The sequence below is a fragment of the Neopsephotus bourkii genome, unplaced genomic scaffold (assembly GCF_033783945.1).
Source record: "Neopsephotus bourkii isolate Nb327-2 ecotype Australia unplaced genomic scaffold, CSIRO-AGI_Nbou_v1 NB_1825, whole genome shotgun sequence".
NCBI classification, from domain to species: Eukaryota; Metazoa; Chordata; class Aves; order Psittaciformes; family Psittacidae; genus Neopsephotus; species Neopsephotus bourkii.
This window is the reverse complement of record NW_026902298.1, coordinates 7,656,328-7,676,365: the sequence shown is the minus strand read 5'-3', so window position 1 is coordinate 7,676,365 and position 20,038 is coordinate 7,656,328. Positions and strand designations below refer to the sequence as shown.

At 37.6% G+C, this 20,038-nt stretch overlaps 1 protein-coding gene across 7 annotated transcripts in view; it reads right to left on the bottom strand.

Moving 5' to 3' along the window:
• Positions 1–20,038, bottom strand: part of LOC133207010 (golgin subfamily B member 1-like) — a 44,156-nt gene that overhangs the window by 9,272 nt on the left and 14,846 nt on the right. For 2 of the 7 annotated variants that reach the window (XR_009723925.1, XM_061343490.1), the window contains 7 exons: positions 16,681–16,790; positions 15,367–15,490; positions 13,746–13,879; positions 12,158–12,267; positions 11,719–11,887; positions 11,267–11,371; positions 195–10,997 (listed from right to left, as the gene is read on the bottom strand). Coding sequence is in view for 6 of the 7 variants with exons in the window: in XM_061343490.1 (XP_061199474.1) it covers positions 195–10,997; positions 11,267–11,371; positions 11,719–11,887; positions 12,158–12,267; positions 13,746–13,879; positions 15,367–15,490; positions 16,681–16,790 (11,555 nt within the window). In the remaining variant the exon portion in view is untranslated. Of the gene's footprint in view, positions 1–194; positions 10,998–11,266; positions 11,372–11,718; positions 11,888–12,157; positions 12,268–12,480; positions 13,156–13,745; positions 13,880–15,366; positions 15,491–16,680; positions 16,791–20,038 lie in introns of those variants that run through there. The other 5 variants (XM_061343495.1, XM_061343491.1, XM_061343493.1 and 2 more) reach the window with 5 other exon arrangements.

Sequence of the window (20,038 nt, the reverse complement as noted above, 5' to 3'; positions counted from 1 at the left end):
CTGGTTGAAGTTTTAGTAGTGCTAGAATTCCAATTACAGAATGATGTTTTTTCATCATTTGCTCCTGTTTAACACCATAATTACCTAAACTCCCAAAATTGAAAGCATGCCTTTCTAATCCCACGTTTTCTTAGCACTCCAAAATAATGTCTCTAAGCATTCTCTGCGTAAAGAAATACAAAATGAAAACTTACCAACGTTCCCCTATTGTTCTGAGGCATATTCAAATAACTTTTAAGAGAATTTAGCTCACTGATGCTGTTGCAACCAACGAGAAATGAAGCTGTGCCCTGTTTTGTTTCAGAAGTTACCTTCTGATTGCCGAGTTCCTGCAGCAATTTGTCTCGGTCATCCTGAAGACTGGCCATAGCCTTGGAAAAAGCTTCAATCTGGTGAACATAACTGCCACACTCAGCTGAGAGCCTGCTAACCTCCATCTCTCGACTGACTAATGTCCTACAGAGCTTTTCAATTTCAGCAGCAATCTGATCAAGTGTAACCTTATCTGCAACATCAAAAATAGCCCGATTCAGAAGAGAATTTTTTTTGAGCATAGTGACAAGATGTAATTTAAAGCCATCCAATTCAGCTTCACGTTCATCTCCTTTCTTTTTTTCAGTCTGGAGATCAGATGTGTATTTGCTTTGAAGTACCTTTAAGTCTTCTATTATCCTATCTCTATCATTTTGCAGAGCACTCATTGCTTTCCCAAAGGCCTCGTTTTGGGACCTCAGCTCACTATTTTGAGACTGAACTTCTAGCATCATCTTCGTTGGAAAAGCATCAGGTTCATCTCTATGTTCAAGTGTCAAAAGAGTCTTACTGTATTCCTTATCTGCACCCTTAGTGTTTCTGCCTCTTGATTTGTGGAGTTCTTGAAGATTTTCTCCATACTGCCCATTTGATACACATTCTTGATTCTGAACACTATCACTAGTTACCAGCTTCTCTCCAGATCTGGAAACAAGCTTCTCCTTATTTAGTGATGCAATTAAAGATTCTAAATCATTTACTTTAGACACCAATTTCTTATTTTCATGTTCCAAAGATACAGCAGTATCCTTCTGCAGTTCACTGGAAAGCTGCATTTCTTTTATTTGTTTTTGAAGATCATATTTTTCTTGTTCAAGGCTTTTAATACAATCCAATTTCTGCTTAAGTAAGTCTTTTAGCTGATGGTCTTTCAGAGATAAAACTTGGTTAAGATCTTCCCTATACTTTATCAGCTGTGCACTTAGCATTGCATTTTCAGAATGAAGATCATCAATTTGATTAAGAAGCACCCTCAGTTCTTCTTTCAAAGCATTATTCTCACTTGCATTGCCAACTATAAGGCTGTCCCTCTGATTCAAGACATCTTGGTGAAGATGTTCCAGCTCTCTGTATTTAGTAAATAGATCATCCCGATCATTCTGAAGAGATGACATTGATTTTTTCAAGGCATCTATTTCACCGGCAACTGCAGCCTTATCTTGACCTGCTTTGTCTGCTTTCACCTGGAGACTTCTCAAATCATTTTCCAACCTCTGACAGGACTCCTCAGATTGCTGCCTCTCCAGCTGCAAAGACTTTAACTGAAGTTCATACTCTTGGATTTGTTTTCTGTGTTGATTCTGTACCTGACTAAGATAATCAGAGATTTCATCACCTTTGGAAGAAATAAGTATGGAAATTTCCTTGTCTTTATTATTTAGCATGACCTTCATTTGCTCAGAAATGGTAATCTGCTTTTGCAATTCAGCATTAAGTTTTTCCTTCTCAGCTAGAAGCTGTTGCAATTCTTGTTCCTGTTTGGTAAAATTACTTTCCAGAGCTTTTATCTCTCTTCCTGCACTTTTGCTATTCTCTATAAGATGATTAAGAGAACTATTTTCTTTAAGGAGTGCTTGCAAAGCTTCTTCTTTGGACTGAAGAACACTCTCCAGTTCTTGCTGCCTGTTCAGAAATGCTGTATTTTCTTCCTTTATTCTGCAGAGCTCTTCATGGCGTTGTCTATCAACAGATTTTTGCCTCAAATACAGTTCATCCTTTGTTTCCTCTACGACAGAATATTTGATATTCAGTTCTTGAATCTGAGTGATCTTCTCTTTCAATTCATCTTGTAAAGATATTATTCTTTTATTACTGTCTTCTACCTGTTTCTCTTTCTTTTGGATGATCTCTTTGAACTGCATTTCCCAGGTTTTCATTTCGGTAATTACCCTGTCCCGGTCATCCTGAAGAGAGGACATACACTTTGTAAAAGCAGCTAATCGTGCCAAAGCTGCATTCAGATCTGCTTGAAGTTTCTTGTTTTCAGAGTCCTTCATGCTAATTTCCTCTTGCAAACCATGAATCTCACTAAGTGCCCTATCTTTTTCTCTCTCAAGGGCACCGTGTCTTTCCTCTAGATTCAAAAAGTCTCTTTTGTGAACCAATTTTAGCTGCTGAAGATTAAATTCCAATTGTCTCTCATATTCCCTCTTTTGAATTTGCAGCTCATCATCTTTTTTCTTAAGTTCTTTTCTCCAATTTAGATTCTCATCTGTGAGCCTGTTCACTTCATCCTTTGACTGATCCAATAAGCTCACCTGGGAGGAAAGCTTTCCCTCAAGATGCTGTATCTCTTCATTGGACTTTGCAAGCTTCTCTGACATATTCCTTAAGTCCTTTTCGAATTTTTCGCTTTTTGCCTGTGACAGTTTCACAGATCTTTCCAAATCCAGGATCAGCTCCTGGAACTTTATAGAATCCTTTTGCAAATGGCTGATCTCCTGCTGTTTCTCCTTTAAGAGTTCTTGCAATTCTTTCGTTTTGTTTTTACTTCCATTATTATCCCTCTGAGCACTTTTCACCTTCTCCTCAAACATTTTTACAAGATGTAACTGCTGTTCTTCTTTTTCTCTGATCACATTACATTTTTCTGCCTTTAATTCTTCCAGCTGCTGTAAGAGCAAGTTATTCTGCACTTGTGCCAATTTCATTCTGTCAGTAAGGTGATCAACTTTTTTGACATGATTAAGCAATTCTGTCTCCAGAAATTCTCTTTCATTCTTTACTTTGTAAGAACTTTCTTGTACATTTTCTAATTCTTCCTGCAGGAGACATTTGTCATCCTCTAAAATCTTAACTTTTTCATTTAGGCTAACAATTTCTTGTGTAAGCCTTTGACATTCCATGTCCAGCTTTGTTAGACAGTGATCTTTGTGGTCCAAAGATTTTTCAGTTTCTTTTGCTTTTTCTGAAATTACATTTCTTTCTTGTTCTAAGATAAACACGTCTTGTTCTTTTTCAGAGAGTTTATCCTTTAACTCATTAATGTCCTTTAATAATGATTCGTTCTCCAATAACGCCTCACTGATTTTAGATTGTGTATCATTCTGGTGCACTTCCATTTGAACTTGGAGCTCTCCCAAAGCTGCTTTAGTTACAGTGATGTTGTTCTGAAGGATGTAATTTTCATTTTGAATCTTCTCTAAAGACTGTTTTAAGTTTTCAGAAGTTTGTTTCAGCTGCTCATTTTCCTCCATTAGCTGATGATTCTGTTTGGTGAGTTCATGAAGACGATCTTGGTGCTCCTGCATCCTTGCCTCTTGCTCACGTATCTGCCTTTCTGCTTTACTTTGTAGCTCGTCAACTTCCATTTTCTTGGATTCTCCAAGTTGTTTCAGCTGACTCTTAATAACCTCATTTTCATCAATGAGTTTTTGTAAATGCTTCTCAAGAGCTTCCTTCTCAGATTCTCCTTCCCTCAGTCTTTGAATAGCCTCTTGCTTCTCTTTTCTACTGAGATCGATAACTTGCCTCATATCTGCTATTTTACTACTGATATTCTCATACGCCTGAAGAAGCGATTCATACTCCTGCTTTAATTCACTATGTTTAGCCTTCCAGCCTGTTAATTCAACTGTCTGAGAATCTTTTAAGGTATTTAGTTGGAAAGAAAAGGCCTCTTTTTCCTGAACTATAGTCTCCATGGTGGATTTAAGACTTTCACAAGCTGCAGTGAGGTTTTCATTTTCAGTTAGCAATCTGGCATTTTCAGATGCAAGGCGCTCCTCTTCAGACAATGAAGCAGCAGTACTTGAACTCTGCTTTTCTCTGGCAAGCTCTAGCAAGTTTTCAAGCATCCCTGCTTTGTTCACCAGTTCTTCTCTTTCCAACATCACCTTTTCAAGCTGGTCTTTTAGACATTTATTTTCTCTCAGGGATTCTTTACGTGATATTAAAGCTGCCTGTAATTTTCTCTGAAGGAGCTCTTTGGTCTTCTCTTCTGGTACAGTTCTTTGCTCTTGTGGTTTAGAATCATTTTCATTTGCAGTTTTTGCCAGTGGCTCTTCAATCACCTGCATTTGTTTTTGGACTTGACACTCTGTTGCTTCTCTCACTTTAGTTTTGCCAGAGCAAGCAGTCTCTGATAGTTGGAAATAGGCGCCTTTACCCTGCAACCTTTGTCGTTCGGTATCATCGTCTTCCTTCAGCTCTTTGGATGGTGCCACGGGTCTGCTCATCTCAGCCTTCTCACGTAGCACACACAGCTCTGTCAGAAGTTTTTTGTTTTCCTCACTGAAATGTTTTACCTCCTTTTTCATATTAATTAGCTCCAAATCAGACTTTTCTAAACAACTGAGTAGTTTTTCTTTTTCACTCTTCACTTCTTCAAGTGCTGTTTTGTAATGGAGGGTTTCTTCTTGGCCCTCCTTTATAGTTTTGTTTAACAATTCCTTTTCCAGATCAAGTTTATCTTTGAGATCTGTAAGCGAACAGTGCAATGCTGCTATTTCCTCATTCTTTTCTCTAACCTCCTTCTTAGCTTCACTTCTCAATTTCTGCAGTTTCTCCTGGCTCATCTTGTAATCTTCTTCACTTTTTTTAATCAGTGCTTCCTTCTCATTATTCACACGTTCAAGCTCTGTCTTAACGTTTATAGCTTCAGCCTCATATGCTTTCAACTTCTTCTGCAGATGCTTTATGTCCTCCAACAAGCTGCCCTCACATTGCTCCTGCTCCCTTGAAGAGTGCAAGTTGACAGTTTCCTCCCTTGCATCACCAAATTCAGTGGGTATTTTTCTCAACTCTTTCCTTAACATTTCTGTTTCCTCCTGAAGTTTTGCATAATTATTTCGCAGTTCTATTAACTCGGTGTCTTTATCTGCCACCAAAGTGATGTCTTCTGACTCTTTAAAGGATGAAACCTGAATGCTGCTTGGTTTATCGGATTCTTCTTCTCCCATCACTACCTTAGATGAAGCCAGCTCTTTCACTAGGGGGTACTCTAACTCATTCAAGTCAAGTTCTTTACATTTTGTTTGAAGAACTTCCCAGAGTGCTTTATGTTCTAGTTTCAGTTGCTCAAGTTGGTTTTTTTGTTCATCAAAATCTGCTGCAAGTTTAATGTGCTCTTCCCTTTCTTTCTGAGCTTTCTTCCTATCTTCTTCCCTGACCAGAAGCTCCCTCTGTAAGGCTTCTTTTTCTTTTTTTAATTGATTCATTACATTAACGTCAATGTTGGCATCCAGGCACTTCTTTCTGTCCCCAGCACTTAAACCAGGCTCGTCTGCACTGGAATCTTTCAACAATTCTTCCTTGTTAACTTCAGACTTCACCTTTTCAAGAGCTAAGAGCAGCTTAGAATGTTCCTGTTCATACACACTTGTTTTTTCATCAAGCATAGACTGCATATGAGCAAGCACATGGTCCTTCTCTTCTAAAGACTTTAGGTTCTGCTCACATGTATTTTGTTTGTCAGCAATGACATCATTTAGTTCTGCAATCTTGTCCTGAAGTTCCTTTAAATAAGAAGCTTTAGAAGACAAAACTTCAGTCAAATCACTTATTTTGGCATCTTTTTCTAAAAGTTGTTGCTTCAAAGTTCCAAGATGAGACTCAAATTCTTTCTTTCGTACTTCAACTACTTTCAGCTTCTCTGTTAACTCATTAACTTCCTTCAACAGCTCCTCTGCTTTTTTTTGCTCTTTTTCTATTTCTTCCTGACCATTCTTCTCTAGTTTTGCAACTTTTTGCATTAGATCTCTTCTTATTATCAATGCTGCTTGAAGTTTCTTTTTAAGATTCTCTTTTTCCTTGCCCATTTTCTCAAGATTAAATTGCATTTGCTCTTTCTCATGCATTAAATCTCTAAACATAGCTTCTCGACTGCTTAACGTAACCTGACTATGTTCCAGTTCTTTCTTACAGTCCTCAAGTTCCTGCAATGCTCGGGTTAGCTCTACTACAGAACTATTATGGACAACTTCCAGGTCTTGCAGTTTGGTATTTAACATATTTCTTTCTTCAGAAAAATTCAGCATTTCATTAGACAATGATTCCATGATCTGGGTAACAGAACAGTCCTTTTCTTTCAGTTGCTGGCTTAGGCCAGAAACTAAGTCCTTCTGCTGATTTACCTGGGAAGTTAAGTTTTCAATGAGTTGCTCTTTTTCTCCCATTTCTTTAAGGAGACTGGCTACTTTTTTACCTTCGATGTGCAGTTTTTCTTGACTGGTTCTTACTATTTCTTCTGATTTATCTATCTTGTCTTGAAGAAATTCAACCTGCTTATTTACTTCTGCAAAAGATTCTTTGCTTTCTTGCAGGAGAGACTGTTGTTTACATAATGCTTCCTTCACTGTGACCACTTCTTTTGACAGACATTCAATTTCAGACTCATATTTACCCTTCATCTTCTCAATATCATTCTGAAGCAACTCCTTCTGCTTCTCAAGTGACTCCATACTTTTTAATTCCTCTTTCATGGTGTCTATCTCTTTCTGTTTTTCTAAAAGCACCAGTTGCAACTGTTCTCCTTCTGTTTCTTTGCTCAAAATAGCGGTTATCAGAGTGGAGAATTTTTCCAACTGAGTTTTACTATTAGTTAGCTGCAGTTCAGAATCTGAAGCCTGTGCTGCCTTTTCTTTACATAAAAGCCTACTACTAAGTAATGGAGATAAGCTTTGAGTTAATTCCTTGTTTATAAGATCCAGCTCTTGCTGCAAAGACTGGATTTTGCTATCCTTTGATTCCATTTCACTTTCTAAAGTGCTCAACTGCTCAGCAAGATTGTTGTTTTGTAAAGTTGCCCTATCAAGTTCAGTCACCCATTTGCTTTCTGACTCAAGTAGACTTTGTTCTAGAGTTTCAAACTTACGTTCTAGTTTAGCAAGTTCTTCACCCTTCACACTGACCTGCATCTGTAACTTCTCTTTTTCAGTCTTCATCTGCAGTTTGACAGCATCTATCTGCATTCTTGAATAATCCTCACTGATTTCTAGTTTTTCATTGATTTCTCGGAGCTCTTCCAATTTCTTCTGCAAACCATTTTGAGAGGCACTAAGTTGTGTGTTTTCGGCCATCAGTTTATTCACATCTTCTTGTAACAGATTTTTTTCTTTCTCTAAAGCCTCTACCTGACACTGCAGACCAGCTATGAAAAGTGCATTGTCATGGCAGTCCTGAGATGATTTGGAATTTACATTGTCCAACTCTAACTTCAAACGCACTATGTTATCTGCCTGTTCAGTGCACTTCACACGCAGAGACTCCACAGACAATTCTTTCTGCTGTAGTTGCTCTCCCCATGTACTTATTTGGTCTAGTGCTTTTTGGTGTTCACTTTTAAGAGAGTCAAGTTCAGCAGTCAAAGAATCGATTTTCTTCTGATTAATACCAAGTTTTTCATTCTTTTCCTGAATTTCCTCAGTCAGGTTTCTCATGGCTGTATCACTTTTCTCTAGTTTTTCTCTGAGAACCTCAATCTCACTAGAAAGAACATTAACGTTGCTATCTGCCAACTGTATACTGGCATCTTTCTCCTTTAAAGAGTTAAGCAGTCCAGCAATAACAACTTCTTTTTGGCCAAGAGCTGCATTCAACTCAGTTCTTAGTTCATTCTGTGCTTCAATTTTCTCCTGAAGAGATAAAAAGGCATTTTCTTTCTCAAGGATTAGTTCTTTAGATTTTTGTAGTTCTTGTGTTAGTTCGTGTACCTGATTTTGGAGCTCAGAAATTGTAACTGTCTTCTTGTCATCTTCCTTTGCTTTCTCCTTCAGAGTTTTGAGGAGATTGTCATTTTCTTTAAGAGATGATTCCTTCTCTGATAATGATTGTTCCATCTCAGTTACTAAATTCTTCTGATGTTGTATTTCTCTTTGTAAAGTCACTTTTGCTTCCTCCAGCTCTACCACCTGTTTCTTTAAAACCTCACATTCATTCTCTTTCCCTTGAAGCTGTGTCTTTAAATTCTCACTGAATAATGAAATATTATCGATGGCTAATTCTTTTTCTGAAACAAGCACTTTCAATTGTTCTGCTTCAGAGGCTATAAGCTTTAACTGCTTCTCCTGCAAAACAGAAGATTCCTGTACTTCAGCAAGCTGGGCTTTTAAACTGATGTATTCATCTAACTTTTGTTTTAAACATTCATCCTTCTGTATAATTGAATCATTCAACTGGGATGATTTTTCTGCTGCATTTCTAATCTGACACTGCAGGTCAGAAATAACCTCCATATTCTCAGACAGTTGAACCCTAAGTACATCAGACTCCTCAGATTTATCTTTTAATAATTTTAATTCTTGGCCTTGCCTCTTAAATTCATTTTCTTTTTCCTGCACTGTTTGTCTAAGCTGGTTGGTTTCAGAACCTAGGGCTTGTATTTGGTTTTGCAGATCAGAAATGATTTGCATGTACTGCCCTTCTCCTGCCTGTTTACTATCTTTCATTTGCTGAATCAAAGCCTCCTTTTCAGAAAGGAGAGCTTCTTTTTCTTCAGAGGCAACTTTTAAGTTTTCTTTTTCAATCAACAGGCCATCAATTTTGTCCTTCAGTTCTAAAATATTATGACTTTGTTGGGATAAGTGTGAAGTTAAAGCAGCTACTTCATCTGACTTTTTCATGACCAGAACATTAACTGTTTCAATGTCTGCTTTCAACTTGTCATTTTCTAGAGCTGCTGTTTGTGCTTGTTGCCTTGCTGAAGTAATTTCGGACTGTTGTTGTACCAACTGTGACTGAAGAAATTCACACTCGTGTGACTTTGTGATCAATAAGCTTGCAAAGTCCTCCTTTTCATGCCTAAGCTGATCTACTTCTTTGCTTAAGAGCTGTAGCTGATCCTTTAATGAAGTACTTTCTTCCATGTTTTCAGAAACTTGCTTGTGCAACTTTTCAAGTTCTGAACCCTGATTTTTCACAGTCAGGTCTCTTTCCTCTACCAACTGTGATAACTTTGTTTTTACATCCTTAAGATTTTTAATTTCATCCTGCAACTCTACAACACACAGCTTACTCTCTTCCATTTCTTTACATAATGAATCATTTTGAAGGGTCTTCTCTTTTAGAGACCTGTTTGCAGTTTCAAAATCCAAAGTTAGGCTTTGAATTTGTTCCTGCAGTAGTAAATTATTTTCCTTACTATGGCTGAGCTCCTGGATCAGGCTGCTGCATTCAGATAATTTATTATTTAATATTTCTTCTGTTTTTATTTCTTTGTCTCTAGTATCCTTCAGCTGAATGAGAAGTGATTGCATTTGCTCCTGCAACTGTTGCATCTGTTCCTTGCTTTCAAACAACTGATCAGTTAGCACATTACATTCCTTTGTTTTCTCCTGCAGCTGTTCTGCAACTGAATTTTCTTTTTGCTGGGCAAGCACTGAAAGTTGTTCAATCTCTTTTGCCAGGCTGGTTTTATCACAGTTTAGTAGTGAAAGAGATTTTTCGTACTCAGCGGTGCTAATAGATAACTTATTCTCTATTTCTGCCACAGACTGGATTTTCTTTAACAATTCACACTCTTTTACATCCAGGAGTTTGGACAAATCCTCCTTTTCACTGATCAGCTGTTCCTTCTCTTTTTCTACCATATCGATACTACTTTTCAGGTATTCATTTGCTTTTATTTGCTCTGCCAGTTTTTCCTCTTTCTCTTCAAGATCTGCCTGCAATTGCTTATTAGCTGAAGTTTTCTCCTGTGCCTCCATTTCCAGTTTGTTCATCTGTTTATGTATTTCATTTAATTGGTTATTAAGTTCTTTGCAGCATGTCTCTTTGGCTTTCAGATCTCCAGTTAATTTAAGTTTAGTCTCTTCATTTTGCTGCTCCATAACCCCAAGCTTCTCCTCTAATGAAATAATGAACTCTTGTTTCTCTTGTAGCTCTTTTTGAATTGTTTCCTGATGTTCAGTATGTTCCGCAAGCTTCCTAGACAACTCAGTCAACTCTTCCTCTTTTTTAGCATTTTCCAACACCAGTTTGTTGTATGAATCTTTAATTGATTTTAACTCATCTTCAAGTGTCTGTGCTTTACTCTCTTTCTCTTTAAGCAAATTGCACCATTTTTCCTTTAGAGTATTGCTTTCCTCAAGCTGAGATTTCAAATGCTCAGTTTCTTTTCTTTGTTTATTCTCAGTTTCCTGTAGCTTTTCAGATGATTTACTAATTTGCTCTTTCAGCAAAGTAATTTGTGACTCACACTCCGCTAGTTTGTTGTGGTATGCAACACTGTTGGCCTTGATTTCAGAACGGAGATCCTTAATTGTAAGGCTGTTCTCACTGCTTTGTCTTATTAATTCCTCATTTTCTTTGGTTTTAGCTTCATTCTCAACTCTGATTCTTTCAAGCTCTACTCTCATTGTATTACTCTGCTCAGAAAGGGCAGATATGTGCAGGCTTGCATCTCTTACATCAGCTGTTTGTACTTCTTTCAGTAAATGAGTTTCCCTTTCAGCCTTTGATAAAGCCTCTTCCATGCCTCGGATTTCTTCCTCTTTGCATTGCACGTGATGCTTCAGGATGATAACCTGTTCAGAATACTCTGTCATATTCAAAGACAGCATAGACATCTCCCTGTCTTTTTCTGCCAGTGCTTCTTTAAGATTATCAATTTCTCTTTCACATTTCTGGAGATCTTGAATAAGTTGAGATCTTTCCTCTAAGTGGCTTGTGTTCAATTTGTCAAGCTCTTCATTGGTCTGGTCCAGATCCAGCTGCATCGATTCTACCACACCATCTTGTTTCAAAGTCTAAACATCAAGAGAATAATGTTACAAGAATATTTCAAACTTATGTTAGAGGGAGAATGGAAGTTACACTCCACATGTGGAATGAGCACTTAAAGTAATCAATCTGTACCTTACTGTATACTCACAAGATACCCATATTATTCTTTAGGCTGTTTAAGTATACAGAAAGCTTAGTGTATGAAATTTTAAGCAGTTAATGCTGTTATTTTACTGACATTTAAATTGGCTGTGTCAAAAGAACATAACATCTCTTCATTTTAATGAGTTACCTTTTCCTTCAGTGTGGCAACTTTTTCTGTTAGATCACTGATGACTGTTTTCTGCTCAGTGTTCTCCACTTCATACACACTGCATTTCTTTAAGGCTTCATTCAGCTTAGTGTTAAAAATAAAAGGCAACGTGATAGAAATATATAGAACTATATTAAAATTGTGATGTTAGCGTTATAATATTCAGTTTATACAACAGTGAGGTTTCTGTGTTGAAATTAATAAATGAGAATAACTTATCACCCCAATAAAACATACTTTCATGCAAAGCTCTGTGTTTGGTCTAAGAAATCCTTACACCCAACTTAAAGCAAAGCAATTACATGGACAAAACTGTAAAGAAACAGAGCAAAAATCTTAGGGAAAACTGCAATACTGCTGCTGGGACACAAGTAGAAAGTTATGCCTAATGCTCACCAGTTCTAATAATACTATTTAACAATAAAACTTACTTTTTGCTCAGTATGCACAAACTTTTCACCAAGCTCTTTGTTCAAAAGATCCTTTTCTTGAAGCAGTTTCCTCAAAGTTTCAATTTGTTCCAGTTTTTCTGTTGTGCTCGACAATTTCAGTTCTTTCTCTCCAAGGGAATTTTCAAGAAAGCTATTCCTGTCACTTAAGCTAAAAGGAAAATATATACTTAGACATTTTGAAAACAAAGCTGGCTTTACGCTTTCTAGAATTATTAGCCCCAAACTATTTTCCTAAAATATTCATTTTTTACATTTTCCTTTTAAACTTCCAAGTACAAATATAACATTACTGCTATCAGAAGCAGGATTCTTGTAACTCTTTCACAGGTGTTTTAAAAGAGTATACTTTTCATACCAAGTTTAAGCTTAAAGCAAAGAAAGCTAATCTGTACAGAGTTGTAAAGACCCTTTATTTTACCCTTTAAGCTGCTCATTCAAGCCCGAGATCAGAAGCTGATGCTTTTCCATATCTTGTTTTTGTTGGTTGCGTATTTGGGTGAGTTGAGTTTGCAAACGTTCATTTTCATTCTGCAACAAAAAATTAATGAAGAGCATTATCATATACAAACACTTAGAACAGCATGAAGTAACTGGAGTCACGTAAATCTGACTCTTCAGGAGATTTAGATCCTACACAGGAGTAAGAGACCATTATTCCAGCACGTCAGCAGATATCATTGCAAAATACAACACTCCTATCAAAAGTTCAGATGTGATATTAGTCAAATAGATGCAACCCACCTTGCAGAAACACCTCCTTTAGTAGGAACTCTAGGATGATTGCTGTTTACTCAAAACAACACACACACTCAAGACTGTGTTAAGGCAGCTTACTTATCTTACTGCTTTGAATAAAACACTTTCCCCATTGGTTTGAGGATAGTACCAAACTTGCAATATTTTTTGGCCTGTTTTTTCAGGTTGAAGAAATGTAAAATATGAGGAATTATGGAGAAAAGAAAGAGGAAGCAAGCTTCATTCACACAGCTTTTGTTTTTAAACACAATACAAATCTCCTACTCTAACCAGATCCACGGCACCAATTCAAAAAGAAAAGCACAAACCAAAAAAACCTTACAAGCAACCAAACAACCCAAACCCAAAAGCACAAAACATATCCAGAATCAACAGCAAATAGGACAAACAGGGCAAACTTGTCACCACTAATGAAAATAAGCTAGCCTTTTGGAGGAGGCAGAACACACCTGTACCGCCCTCAATAGCTGCCCTTCTTCATCTACACCAAAGGTTACCTGTATTGAAAGGCTTTGTTACAAAATTCTCAAGGAATAATTAATACAAGGTTGTCATTCATCTTAATATCATTAATGTGCAACTTAACAGATGAATATCTATGATAATCTGTAAACTTTGTTTGCACTAAATGACACAACTGACGTCTTACAGCAGGCCTGAAAGAGTTTTACTTAAAAACAGTAACTTGTCAGTCAGGTGATATTAAAAATAACTTTTCAGATAAATATTTACTGTACCATTCCTTTTGGTGCACTCAAATAATTTTACAATATAAATATATATCAATTTGATATCTGAGGTTTAGATTGTATATCAAAATATTGAAATAGTAATTATTTTTCTATATTTAAACAGTTTATTTTCTATAAATGTGTGTGTATATATAAATAATAATGCACACATACATTTACAAGTAGCAACAGAATCCAATTCTGGACCTTCTGACAAAGGTCCTACATAGGATAATGAAAATCATGTTACCTTTTACTCTGTTCTGTCAAACAAATATTAATATCTACTTCCAAATAAGTCTCTCCATATGCTGAGCAGAAGTGAAAGGCTTCAACCTGTATTGCATAATACAATTCATGTACACTCTCTGGCAACATAATTATCAAGTATAAAGTAGGCTTTAGACATTTTTGCTTGCTGCAAATTGATGGGTTTGTCTTACTGCAGGTTAAAATTGTAAGACTATACAGAGAATAAAATGATTCTCTTATCAGGTTTTACACACTATAACAGCTCACCTGAAGAGCCTCCATTCTCCCCTGAAGCTGCAATCTATCTTCCAAATCTTGACAACGTTCTTCTAGAAAAAGAATTTGTTCCTGCAGTTGATTTCTTTCCAATTCCAACTCTTCAACCACACTCCGTAAACCTACTTAAGTCAAAGAAGAAGTTATTTCAGGAAAGGCCTACTAAAATTCCTGAAGTCTAGAAAGCTTCAGCTTCTGAATCACAATTCTCACTGGTTTGGGCACAATCAGGGCTCAACCATTTCCAGTGGAAATGCCTGAGGTCTTCTGTTTCCAAAAATGAGATGTCAAAATTACCCTTAACTGATGGAAAACTAAAATAAACTTGCATAGCTTAAAAACTCAGACCTTGGCAGAAATACTCATAGAATCATAGAATAGTTAGGGTTGGAAAGGCTCTTAAGATCATCCAGTTCCAACCCCCTGCCATGGGCAGGAACACCTCACACTAAACCATGCCACCCAAGGCTCTGTCCAACCTGGACCTGAACACCACCAGGGATGGAGCATTCATAACTTCCCTGGGCAACCCATTCCAGTGCTTCACCACCATCACAGTAAAGAACTTCTTCCTTATCTCCAATCTAAACTTCCCCTCTTTAAGTTTTAACCCATTACCCCTTGTCCTGTCACTACAGTCCCTAATGAAGAGTCCATCCCCAGCATCCCTATAGGCCCCCTTCCGATACTGGAAGGCTGCTATGAGGTCTCCATGCAGCCTTCTATTCTCCAGGCTGAACAGCCCCAACTTTCTCAGCCTGTCTCCATACAGGAGGTGCTCCAGCCCCTGATCATCCTCGTGGCCTCCTCTGGACTTGTTCCAACAGTTCCATGTCCTTTTTCTGTTAAGGACACCAGAACTGCACACAATACTCCAGGTGAGGTCTCACGAGAGCAGAGTAGAGGGGCAGGATCATCTCCTTCGACCTGCGGGTCACGCTCCTTTTGATGCAGCCCAGGATACGGTTGGCTTTCTGGGCTGTGAGCGCACACTGAAGCCGGCTCATGTTCATTTTCTCATCGACCAATATTATGTAAACAATACCCCGGCTTAATCAATCGTGTGGCTCCTGTTCCTTCAATCTCAAGTTACTCATGTAATTACAGGATCAAATCTGAAGTAATTATTGATAATCAAACTGGTCTGTATCAAGTGAGTCTATTCCACTTTAATAAGATACATTTGCAGCCTTTATCATCGATACAAAAACATTAGCATTAAAAAAAATATGAATTTGACCTTTAAATTAAAAGCATACAGCAATGGAACACAATTCTGCTTTGCAACACAACTGTGATGTAAACTGGAAACACATTCACAGGACAAGACTCATAACTTAAAAAATATATGATCTTGCCACAGAGGGTATTTCATAGGCACCAAGGCTCAACTAATTCCAGTGTGTGGTTGTGTATTCTAATTCTGAACCAAAACTAGGCAGTTCATCCAGCACGCACATGCTTTAAAATGAAAAAGAAAAGGAAAGCCAAAAAAATTCCACAAAGATTAGAATACACCACAAATGGGTTGTTAGTTGAATTTGAAAACAAAAATAGACACAAAATACAGATGCTGTGCATGCTTTAATAAACTGTCTAGTCTCTATCACACCTGCATTAGGTGAAGTGTACTCTGGCCACCAACCTCCCATGTTTTCTCCTTCAGCTGAATCAGTGCTATCCAAGGTGGCGTTCAATTCTTGAAAGCATTGTTTTCTATCGAAGTTGTATTCTTCCTATGCACGAAACAAGAGAATGAAGTTTGAATTAAAGAAGAAAGGAAGCATGGGTAAAATACACATTATAGAATCACAGAATGGTTTGAGTTGGAAAGGACCTTAAGATCATTCAGTTCCAACTCTCCTGCCATGGGCAGGGACACCTCACACTAGACCATGTCACCCAAGGCTCTGTCCAACCTGGCTTTGAACACTGCCAGGGATGAAGCATTTACCACTTCTATGGGCAACTTGTGCCAGTGCCTCATCATGCTCACAGTAAAGCACATCTTCCTTATATATATAACCTGAACTTCCCATCTTTCAATTTAAACCCATTACCCCTTGTCCTATCACTAAATTCCCTGATGAAGACTCCCCCTCCGGCATCCAGCATATTTAATAACAGACTATTAACATATTCTGTTATTAAAAGCATAGGTTTCCATTAAAAGTCCTAAAACTCAGCATGTGAATCAGGTGCTTAAAAGTACATGGGATTGCTGTGGACACTGGAGTAACCTGCCCAGCTTCCAGGTTTTATTTCTGGAAAAGCCAAGTCTTCCACAGGTTTTTGTAGTATCTACCAGGCCTTTGAAGACACCCTCAGGCGTCTTCAGGCCAATGAGTAACTATGTCTGCATACCTTAATTAGTCCCAATTTCTAATTAACAGGTTGTCTGAATCTCAAAGTAAAGTACTGGAGTTAACTAAATATTAAATTACACTTCCAGTGGTATGTTAATGTGACAATGACATCAATTTTTTCTTACAAGAACTATCATCTTTTTGTGCAAGTTACATCACTAAGTACCCAGAATTACACCTGAATGAAGTGAAACTACTCGACATTTATTCAGGAAAGCTCCACCAACAGAGAGATTCATGAAGATTGTATCTAAAGCAAAGATAGCCTCAACATATTAATCATGCACATAGCTTCAAGCATTGGAGTGAGTTACTCCAGAGGGAAGCTCATTAGTTTTCAGTGTAAAATTAAGCAGACTCATGGAATGGAGATGTGTGATGCACTGGAATTTCTTACCTTCTCACTACGTCTGGCTACAATCATTAAATTACCAATGTTTTCAGTTCTGTAAGTAATCTAAGTTAAGTCCTTAATGTTTTAAGTGTAAAACACCATACAAATAATAGTACTTTCCATATTTTTATTAACATAAAGGCAAAAATAACCTCTTTTAACCCACCTGAAGCTTCCTGCTGGTTTGATTGCTTTTTCTTCTTGCCTGCTGTAGCCTGCCCATTCCTTGAACTGTGGTCAGTTCCTCCTCCAGCTCCTGTTCCCCTGAGACTATGGCTGGATCAGAGCAGCCAGGAAAGAACCAGTCATCCTCAATCAGTTTTGTGCCACAGGAATGCAATTACATTTACATCAGACACTAATACATGAAAAGAGAGGCCAGGGACAGGCTGAAGTCCCTATGAATGAGTGACAGGAACAAGATTAAAGAAGCAATTCACTGCATTTACCCTGTGTTTTCTCTCCAACATTATTACATAGAACATGAAACTAAAGTCTGCATGTCTTACTAAGAAGAAGCAAACTGAAGTCTAACCTTACTTCTTCGTCAGCTCTAAATGAAGATTTTATATAGAAGACTAAAAAGGGTGAGGTTATACTGATACTAGAAAAAAATGCCAACCAATTCAAATGCTATATTACATCTCATTTCAATTTACCAGGTTAAAATATACCTCATTTGTATGAGAAAGGCATCAGCTGAAACAGCTGTGTTGTGCACAATCTGAACAATGAGTTTTATGGAAATGACGTGTTCCTTTCAACTTTGAATTTAGTATAAGCCACAAAGCCAGACCATCTGAGGAAGTCACAAGCACGTGTTACACTGCAAACTGGCATCAAACCATCTTATCACAGATTAGTAATACCATTCTTTTTAAGACAAATAGAGAATCACTTGTAAATAAACACACTGCATAAATTCAGAATATGAAAGCTTAGGTATGCATCCTGTCCATTGTTAGAAATGATTTTTCATTTCAAGTACATTCCCATCTGTTTTGCGATACGACAAAACATGTTTGGGGTAACAGATTTGGAAATAGATGTTTCATGCAAAGCAGACAAAACAGAACAGTCAGCAAACAGAAGCGAAAGCAAAGGTGGCTCCATACTAATTAAAAGTTAGAGTAATTAGACAGTTACGCGTTTAGCTTTCAATTTAACCACATCAATCCACAGTTGTCCTCACAGCATGCAAAATTCAGAGAACTTATGTTGAAGCATCTGTGAGGCTAATACCTGAAATGAGGTGGTTGAGCCCCACTGGGAACACTCAACTTCCAGCTGAGTTGTCCACAGAGTACTTGGACATATACCATAATGTCACTAACATGCAGTTCAGTAACACTTCCTAGATTAAAGCTCTTCCTGTAATATTTCTAAATTCCATACTTAACATGTTGTCAGAAGAGATTAGAGGAAAAAAAGTTAAACAGAGAAAAAAAATTAATGACCCTCTTAAAACAGGTCTGTTAAATTGGGGTTTAATTCTGGTTTTTGTTACATTTTGGCTTCTGGCACTGTCACTTCAGCAGCATTCATGTTACACGCCTTTGTTTATTTTCCAGTATAGATTTTATATTTAATTCTTATTATTAATCAATTCTCTTATTAATTAATTTAATTAATATTTAATTCTTATACATACTTCTTTAAAGGTGTGAAAATAAGTGCCAAATGTTGATCACAAGCCTTACACCTCTGTTTACAAGAGTTGTCACTGAAATCAGTGACACTACTCAAGAAGCAAGGAAAGAACTTAATCCTTCTTTTGGAGGGGAAAAAAAAAATAAATTCAATTTCTTGGACATTGAATTTGATGTGGTCTGGGTTTAAGTTTAATCAGAATGTATAACACACTGTTCTTCAGGAACACAAAAATATTTAGGCTTGTAAGTATTTGATAAGGAAAAAAGAATTAAATTACCATTATCACGTGAAAAATCAAAGTAGAGAAACCAGAGCACACCTAAGCAAGCGTTAAAACATTTTCAGTTAAATTTAGCATTAATTTATCAGCAATTAGTAAGCAAACACATTTTCTAATGGAATCATAGAATAGTTAGGGTTGGAAAGGATGTTAAGATCATCCAGTTCCAAACCCCCTGCCATAGGCAGGGACACCTCGCTCTAAACCGTATCACCCAAGGCCTCGTCCAACCTGGCCTTGAACACTGACAGGGATGGAGCATTCACAACCTCCTTGGGCAACCTATTCCAGTGCCTCACCACCCTAACAGGAAAGAATTTCCTCCTTATATCCAATCTAAACTTCCCCTCTTTAAGTTTTAACCCATTACCCCTTGTCCTGTCACTACAGTCCCTAATGAAGAGTCCATCCCCAGCATCCCTATAGGCTCCCTTCAGATACTGGAAGGCTGCTCTGAGGTCTCCACACAGCATTCTATTCTCCAGGCTGAACAGTCCCAACTTTCTCAGCCGATCTTCATACAGGAGGTGCTCCAGGCCCTGATCATCCTCATGGCCTCCTCTGGACTTGTTCCAACAGATCCATGTCCTTTTTATGTTGAGGACACCAGAACTGCACACAATGCTCCAAGTGAGGTCTCACAAGAGCAGAATAAAGGGGCAGGATCACCTCCTTCGACCTGCTGGTCACACTCCTTTTGATGCAGCCCAGGATATGGTTGGCTTTCTGGGCTGCAAGCACACACTGCCGGCTCATGTTCATTCTGTCATTGACTAGCACCCCCAAGTCCTCTCCGCAGGGCTGCTCTGAATCTATTCTCTGAGCTCAGGGAGCTTTTCAATTGCAATTGTATGTAGCGCAAAATACAAAAAGCTTCCCAGAACACCTTTCTGCACACATTTAAATTAACTAATGCTGTGTCTCTAGTTCCTATTCACACTAAATATCACAATCTTTAGTGGTGTGCAGAAGAAACAAGCCCTGGTCTGTAAGTGTAATCAATACTGTCATCCTCTATGCTTTTGCAGGTCCCCACACATTCAACCCGACAGAGACAATGACCACACATGGCAAATTGTCATAGACTATGATGGAATAAATGGGTTTATATATTGCTTAAGGGTTAGACTTGCTGATCTTAAAGGTCTCTTCCAACCTTGTTGATTCTATGATTTTAAAATATTGGTGCCTAATATGAATGCATGAAAAGTTCAGCAATTTATGGGATGGAATATAACTCTGGTTTTGGTTTTTTGTTAACTACTACTGAATTTCTAGTCCTACTTAGAGTATTTAAATGAATTTGTTTCTTACTTAGTCACAACCACTTGCAGCAAGTCAAGAAATTTTTCTCTAGATAAGGTTACAACATAAATATGGAGTCAGCTGTTACTACAAAGGAAAACGAAGATGATTTGGTTAATATAAATGAAGAAACAGGTATTGCAAGGCAGGAAAAAAAAAATCAAGTTAAACCCAGCATTTGTTACATGTATTGCTAAAACCCACATACCATCAATGGCAAATCTTATAAGGTACTGTTGGCAATTTCCTCCAAAGAAGCCAAACCAGGAGAAATCAACAACAGTAT